The sequence below is a fragment of the Macadamia integrifolia genome, chromosome 9, assembly GCF_013358625.1.
Source record: "Macadamia integrifolia cultivar HAES 741 chromosome 9, SCU_Mint_v3, whole genome shotgun sequence".
Taxonomy (NCBI): domain Eukaryota; kingdom Viridiplantae; phylum Streptophyta; class Magnoliopsida; order Proteales; family Proteaceae; genus Macadamia; species Macadamia integrifolia.
The window spans coordinates 23,756,145-23,764,525 of record NC_056565.1 but is presented as its reverse complement, the minus strand read 5'-3'; the positions used below and the strand labels follow the sequence as shown (position 1 = coordinate 23,764,525).

Genomic DNA, 8,381 nt, shown 5'->3' with positions numbered 1-8,381 from the left:
AAAAAAAAAATCTTGCCAAAAACACAAGAAAACATAAGAAAATACAAAAACTTTTTTTTTTCTTTTCTCTTCTTCATGATAGCCAAACAAACATACTTTTTTATATTTTTTTACCATTTCATGTCTTTCCTATTTTTTCTTTTCTTTTTTAGATATTTTTTTTTTTTTTTCATTTCTTTTCATTTCTTCTCTTCTCTTAAGATACATTTATGCAATCTCTTCAAATCCCGACATGTTTTAATGTTGAAATTCTCAGTTGGGCTGGGGTCAACTCTGATCTTGGCCCGGCCTTGATTCAAGGTTAGAAATTTTCAACCCTAACCTATCCTCAAAGCTAAGCTATCTCAGCCTAAGCCCCATTTGGCTCAGGACAGGCAAGGCAGTTTTGGGCTTTTTAAAACCCCTGCTATTAGGGCTGAGACAAGGTTGGGTTGGGCTAAGCTTTTTAAAACCCTAGTCCAACCCTAAAGCCCTTAACCCGACCCGACCTTAACTCAATGCTTTAAAAATCCAATATTGACATTGAGTTAAGGCCCAGCCAAGCTAGCTATAATCGAACCTTACGATGAAAAGGAGGAAGGGAGCATGGGCAAGTCTGGGCCAAAGAGAAAACCGTCAAGTTTACCCTAATAAAATATATTATATCACTTATTATCTTTCTATATAATATATTGTATTATATAACAAATGTATGCCTAACATTTAAATTTTATGATAGATACACTAGGACTGAGTTTTCTTAAGACCACAGTGATAGGGAATTCATTCACCACACCTATTGTGACCCTAGACAATAGGGGGAAAAGATGTGGGGAGAGAGGAGGTTTGTTGTTCAGCCAACAATAAGGAAAATTTTTGTCTTATATACTATATCAATATATATTTTACAATATAACTTAAAACAATGCTAGGCGTAACCTAAGTCCTCAACTCTATCAGGTCTTGTTCTGGCTAATGTCCAGTCTCAGTGACAAGGCCAAACTAACAGAGTGTGGATCATGCATGTTCTCTTACGAGAATAGTACTTGTATAAGTTGATTCACTCAAATGAAATCCATCAAAGAGTTTATTGTTGGGTAAATTCTATCTGTGCTGATCAGCCCCATATAAGGACTTGATTCACTCTCAAACTTACACCCTTAGCTTGTATAATTCGAGTCTCGTCACCAATTTCAGTAGGCTGGGTTCCATCTCCTAATTTTGTCTAGCAACCGTTTGATTGTACCACGATACCATCAAACGGTAAGAAATAAATCCATGCACCTGAAGCTTAGGCTGCTAAGCACGAGCTTTGACAGAGACTCCGCGCGTGTCAATGAAGGTGCTTTGACAATTGAGACTACCATTTAAGAGACCATTTTATTCTCCACTTGCTTCAGTCTCATGTACAGTGGATTTTGCTACAAGAAGTGAAACGAGGTACCCAACAAAGATTCAAGTGTAACGGCTAAAATGTTGAAAAAAAAAAACCTGGAAAGTCAATAAATCTACCCAAGGCATCTCGTGAAGGCAAGAACACAGTACTTCAGTCTTCAGCTCCTCTAAGAACAAACACTCCTCAACAAAGGATACCCGTGAAGGAGAGCCCTTCAACATCACGAGTTTTCCTCTTCTCTCACAGAACTACTACTTCCATGAATCCATATTTTCAAATTCTAAGCCACCATCTTTAAATACCCAACAAATCTTATTCACAATGGTATCAAACATAAACATTGATTTTCTTGTGGGCAGTCTGTCTCCATGGAACCCAAACTAGTCTTCTTCACCATCACCTTTTTCTTGTCCTTGTTTTCTCTTCATGCTGATGACAACCTTCAAACCTACATAGTCCAATTACACCCACATGGAATGACCAACTCTGCTTTCAATTCTAGACTTGAGTGGCACCTCTCATTCCTCAACCAAACCATTGCCCCCGAAGATGGCCCCCCGTCATCTCGCCTTCTGTACTCATACCATTCTTCTATGGAAGGTTTTGCAGCTCGTCTCTCAGAAATTGAGCTGGAAACGTTGCAAAACATGCAGAACATAATTGCAGTTAGGCCTGACCGTCGCCTCCAAATACACACCACTTACTCTTACAAGTTCTTGGGACTAGGCACCAATGGAAAGGGTGCTTGGTTAAGCTCTGGCTTCGGTCGTGGGACTATAATTGGGGTACTTGACACTGGAGTGTGGCCTGAAAGCCCAAGCTTCAGTGATGATCACATGCTTCGAGTGCCCAAGAATTGGAGAGGGATCTGTCAGGAAGGACAGAACTTCAATTCTTCCAATTGTAACCGTAAGCTAATTGGAGCACGGTTTTATAGTAAAGGGCACCGTGCATCTTCAGACATTTCTAGATTGAAAGCTCCTGTGGAATATTTATCGCCCCGTGATGCATTTGGTCATGGGACTCATACTTCATCAACTGCTGCAGGAGCTTCTGTACCCAATGCTAGTGTAATGGGAAATGGTGTTGGTGTGGCTAGGGGCATGGCTTCTGGTGCCCATGTTGCCATGTACAAGGTTTGCTGGTTCAATGGCTGTTACAGCTCTGACATTCTTGCTGCAATGGATGATGCAATTAGAGATGGGGTTGATATCCTCTCTCTGTCTTTGGGTGGGTTCCCCGTGCCGCTTTTTGATGACAGCATTGCAATAGGCAGTTATAGAGCCATGGAGAGAGGTGTAATGGTTATCTGTGCAGCAGGTAATAATGGTCCAATCCCAAGCTCAGTTGCCAATGAAGCTCCTTGGATTACTACTGTTGGTGCGAGCACACTTGATCGGAGATTCCCAGCTGAAGTACACATGGGGAATGGCCAAATCCTCTATGGTGAATCAATGTACCCCGGAAACCACTTACCAAATGCTAGTAAAGAACTTGAGCTTGTGTACATTACTGGTGGAGACAAGGGAAGTGAATTCTGCTTCAAAGGCTCTCTACCAAGACCTAGTGTCCTTGGGAAAATGGTGATCTGTGACCGCGGTGCCAATGGCAGGGCTGAAAAAGGCCAAATTGTAAAGGAAGCGGGTGGTGCTGCAATGATACTAGCAAATACTGCAATCAACCAGGAGGAGGATTCTGTTGATGTTCATGTCTTGCCTGCAACATTGATCGGCTATGCAGAGTCTGTTCGCTTAAAGAGTTACATAAATTCCACAAGGAGACCCATAGCTCGGATTCAATTTGGAGGAACAGCCATTGGGAAATCTAGAGCACCAACAGTAGCATTGTTTTCATCAAGAGGACCCAGTTTTTTCGACCGTTCAATCCTCAAGCCAGACATTATAGCTCCTGGAGTGAACATCATCGCAGCCTGGCCTCAAAATTTGGGTCCAAGCAGCCTTCCAGAAGATTCTAGAAGAGTAAATTTCAATGTCATGTCAGGGACTTCAATGGCTTGTCCCCATGTTAGTGGAATTGCAGCTCTAATTCGCTCTCGCCACCCTGTTTGGAGCCCAGCTGCAGTTAAATCTGCAATTATGACAACAGCAGATGTCACTGACCATTACAGTAAGCCAATCATGGATGGTTCAAAACCTGCTCAGGTATTTGCAATTGGATCTGGACATGTAAACCCTGAAAGAGCAACTGACCCTGGGTTGGTTTATGATATCAGGCCAAGTGAGTATATTATTCATCTCTGCACTCTCGGATATTCAAGGTCACAGATTTTCACCATAACTCACAGGAACGTGAGTTGTCATGAAATCATGGCCAAGAACATTGGTTTCAGCCTCAACTACCCCTCTATTTCAGTGATTTTCGAGCCAGGAAGGATGGGTAAGAAGATTAAACGGCGACTGACAAATGTTGGCTTCCCTAATTCCACATACTCAGTGGAGGTAGTGGCACCTAAAGGAGTTGCAGTGAAAGTTAGACCACAACATCTAACATTCAATCACATATATCAAAGTTTGACATACAGCATCTGGTTTGTATCCCAGAAGGCAAAAGCAAATCCGAAGATGACCTTTGCTCAAGGACATTTGACATGGATGCATAGTCAGAGTAGTCATTACAGGGTAAGGAGTCCGATTTCAGTGACTTGGGCTGATATGAAGCAGTAGAACTAGAAGTTCCAGCATTGTTTTCCTAAGGGATATCATCTCAGAAGTTTATGTGGTGAATATTGGAAGGTAAAGGCAGACAATAGACAAGTGAAAATTTCTTTATCTTTCAAAAAGAACAGAATGATTATTATTTAGGATTTCAGATAATGAATTCTGGTTCACTTTGACTAAGTATACCAATTTAATCTTTAAACAAACTTTCCTTCATCTGCTACAATAGCCCTGCATATGAATTAGCATGTCATTTAAGGTCTGCTAAACCACCCTTCACTGTTAAATCTTAAAATGCAAAGTTACTCAGACAAAATTTGGTCATAGAGGCATTCAACTTGCAGAAATCCAACAACCTAGGACAGTTTTTTGGTCGCGTCACGACTTCAACAAGCCATATTGGTTGCCTATTTCATGTTCTTCTCCTGAAATTTAGCCCCGTGCTTACAGAAAGCGATAAGATACAATATGACTTGTATTGTTCTGTGCGTGTGGAACCACGATTTGAAGGAAAGAACTAAACACTACCCAAACACTGTAAATCCCATCAAAGATAAAAGAGGACAATTAGTACTTGAATTGAATAAAGTGTCATAAAGCTTGTCAAGTACCAGATAGCCTAACTACAAAATGTTACAAAATTACACATGAAATGGGAAGAAAGCAGGGTGGGGAAGTATGTACATTGCCTCATTTCTTGATGAACTGCAAGTCATTCTCATTAGAGTAGCACTCCATGAACCTCATGAACCGATCCCACTCTCGAGGACTATGCATTACATATATTGCTTCTATTCTTGCGAGCTTTCTATTAACAAACTCTGCACTGAAATCAACTGACTGAAGAACTCCTTCCTCATCAATCATGTAAAAGCCTGTGATGTCACCAAGTTCCTTCAATGAGTCAAATACAGAGGGTTGTTCAAAACTGAATATTTAAGTATCCCACATTCATAAGACAATTTGAGTCACTAATAGATATAATGAAGAGACCAAAAAAACAAAATGTGGGCCAATCTCCATTTCCCCTGCTTCTAGTGAGATGTAACTTAACATAGACAAATTAGAGTGATATTTTCATGATTATCTTCAGGACTTAAAAAACTCTGACTAATTGTTGAAAGGACAAACGAACAGGAAAAGGAGCTAATGTATAAGTAAAGTACTAAAAACAACTTCATTTTTGCAAAGTCACCAGAAACCCTGATTTCAAGATTTTTCAATTACAAGTAACATCCTAGTTCTTCAAAATGGAAATTAAAACCATTAACAACCCGCTTCTGATCAATCTTCTTTGTAATTTAATATATCCACCAATGCATATTCGAAAAAATTCATAAGGAACTAAAATAGTTCTTGGTGCCAATCATCCACATATGCTTATTAACAATACAAACATGCATTCATTTGGTTTTCTCCCTTCACTGAAAAAGAAGGCCCAAAAATATTTATGTTAGATAAACAACCCTCCCCCCACCCTCCATAAAAAGCCTTAAATTTTCAGTTCTTCACAGTATCATCAAAATAAAGGAGAGGGGGTAGAGGGAATAGAAAACCACTTTCCGTCAAGCATTGTACCATCTACCAGTAACATATAAAGCACCACAAGAATACGAGCAAAAATAAAAGCAAAGTCCTCTGCTAAAGATGGATTCTGTTAGTCTAAATGCAAGGAAGAGAAATGACCCGAAGGAAAGGGCCGTTGCAGTGAACAATGAGAAACTGAAGAGGATAATGCAAGGGACTGGAACGTCCCATTGGAGAGACAGATGTGGAAGAACTGCAACCCAGAATTTGGAGATTCGATTGATGTAGTGTGTAACTAGGACAGCCATTCCTTGCTCATTTCTTCCAACTTTTTATGGAGGGGAGGGGGGGGGGGAGAGGGAGAGGGAGAGAGAGAGAGAGAGAGAGAGAGAGAGCCCACGATCCAAAGCACCTTTGCGCCACACAACTTTAAATAATTTCAATTTTCATATGAAATCTCACAATCTTGCCAAAGTTTAAGAGTGTGAATGAACAGTGAAATGTGAACTCTTGCGAGCCTTACCAGGCTTTGACCAGTTGTGTAAAGAATTTCTTATAAAAAAAATTTGGGAGAGGGACAGGTATGCCGCCGATATCAAGTATACTATAGCGGATAGCACCAATATGATCACATGATGGAGAATCATTCAGGAAGGATATGAGGGTCATTTCAGAAAAAGGGAAGAGAGAGATAAGACACAATGGGTGCTAGCATACTTGATATTGGCGGCATACCCAACCTTTTCCCAAAAAGATTATTAGATTTTTAAAACAAAAAATTTAAATTTTTAGAATTGAGTGAAGACCAAGTTTTATCTTAATATAATTGAGAAAGGCTTGAGAAACTCTTTAATAAGTTATTTGGTTCGGTTTCGATTGGAATTGATGGTTCTTAAGTTGAACTTGGAGCCGAGCCAAATCAAATTAAAAAACAAAAAGTCAAAACCGATATTGAACTGAGTTAATTTGGTTTGGTTCGGTCCGATTAATTCGGCTCAGTATCAAATTCGGTATTCGTTTTCGATTTTAAATCCACGCACTTAATCCAAACCTTGTGTTTATCAAACCTTATACCTAAATGAATTTCATTTTACCAAAAAAAAATCTCACATGGGATGGTAAGAAAAAAAATCCAAACATTAAAAATAAATAAATAAACATTTAGTAGTTTAAGTACAAGATCAAAAGAACGGAAAAATACACATGCATTGAAGAATTAAAAAATAATTAATGCCTACATTCAAGGTTAAGACAATCATAACATTCAATTATCCAAATAGTATAGAGAGGACTTCCACATATGAAGGATTTGATGAACAAATAGTATGGATATCATCTTTATAATAAAACCCCACATTTAAAGTAGAAACGATTTGTATTCATTGTTATTTTGTTTCACTTTGAATTATTTGTTGTTTTTAAACTCATTTGACCCATCCGGTGAGTTAGACATTTAATAACAAGTTGGGCTTGTAGAATGTCAACAACAAGTATTTTTGATTCAATCAAGTTTTTTGACCCATATAGAGAAGAATTTGAGGCAAGTAACTAGGTTTAACTCACACTATCACACATTAAAATGGAAAAAATAGCCCCACATCTAAGAGATTCAAAAATGAGGGAGCAAAGTAGCATATTAAAGTGGTGTTAGATTTGAAGTTGAAAAGTGGGAATAGTTGTGCTTTCTCTATCGCTTTGTGAAAAATGATGATCATCAATTGTTATTTTTCAAATTAAAGAATATTTTAAAATTTGGTTGAGCCAAAACGAATTCGTTTTTGGAGTTCATTTGAGTTTAATTCGATAGAATAAAATGAAAAAAAAATATATATATATTTCAGTGTTTTAAACGTGTTTTAACCAACTATGACTCCATTTGATCAATATGGACTAAACTCCCCTTAAACAGATAACCCCCTTTGATACCATTTGAGGGCATTTAGGCTTTCCTTAGGTCAAAAGTCCAACTGTCGTATACTACCAGACCAATGTAGAACTAAACTCCGCTTTTCCATTTTTTTTAGGAATGTACTACATTTATTACATCAATTCCACCCCGGTTATGAGGCGATGCACGAATAACTCGCTCTGATGTCATTTGACAGTATCCAACCTAAAAACCCAAGCTTCAGGGTCGAGAGGCTTTCCCAAGGATGTAAGCCCAATTGTTGTACACTACCAGACAAATGTAGCACTAAACTCCCTTTCATTCCTAGGAATGGAGCACATTCGTTACATTAATTCCCCCTTACTTTTGGACATGTGACCCACATGGACAATGTATAGATAACTCACTCTGATATAATTTTACAGTGTCAAGCCCAAAAATCTAAGCTTCAAGGACGAGAGGTTTTCCAAGGCCATAAGCTCAACCATCATACATTACTCGACCAACGTGGAACTGAACAATTCTTCCATTCTAAGAAATAGAGCACATTCATTAAAAACCCCACAGCTTTAGGTCATAAGCCCCACAAAGATGGTCAATGAATAACCTATTTTCATATCATTTGAAAATGTGTAGACACCCAATTTTGTCACCCACCACCGTAGTGATGATGTATAGGATATGAGTAAGGCATCTGTTTTTCATCAGAGGAAAATTGGATCCTTCAAAATGACTTGAACCCGACAGCAGCCTGAAACTCTGACCTACCTTGAAACCCTAATCTACCCTAAAACCTCGAAATCCTAAATCCAATTCAGAACCTCTACATGTCTGACCCTGTGGCACCCGACTAGCATGCTTTGTATTGACTAATCAAATCTGAGTATTCTCCCAAATGCTACGGGAACGGCAC

General features: G+C 38.9%; 1 protein-coding gene across 1 annotated transcript; it reads left to right on the top strand.

The window, feature by feature from the left end:
• Positions 1-1,724: 1,724 nt before the first annotated feature.
• Positions 1,725-4,269, top strand: LOC122088673 (subtilisin-like protease SBT1.2). The gene has a single exon (XM_042657991.1). It carries the CDS (start codon positions 1,744-1,746, stop codon positions 4,057-4,059), a length of 2,316 nt encoding a protein of 771 aa, XP_042513925.1. The 5' UTR covers positions 1,725-1,743; the 3' UTR covers positions 4,060-4,269.
• The last annotated feature ends 4,112 nt before the right edge of the window (positions 4,270-8,381 follow it).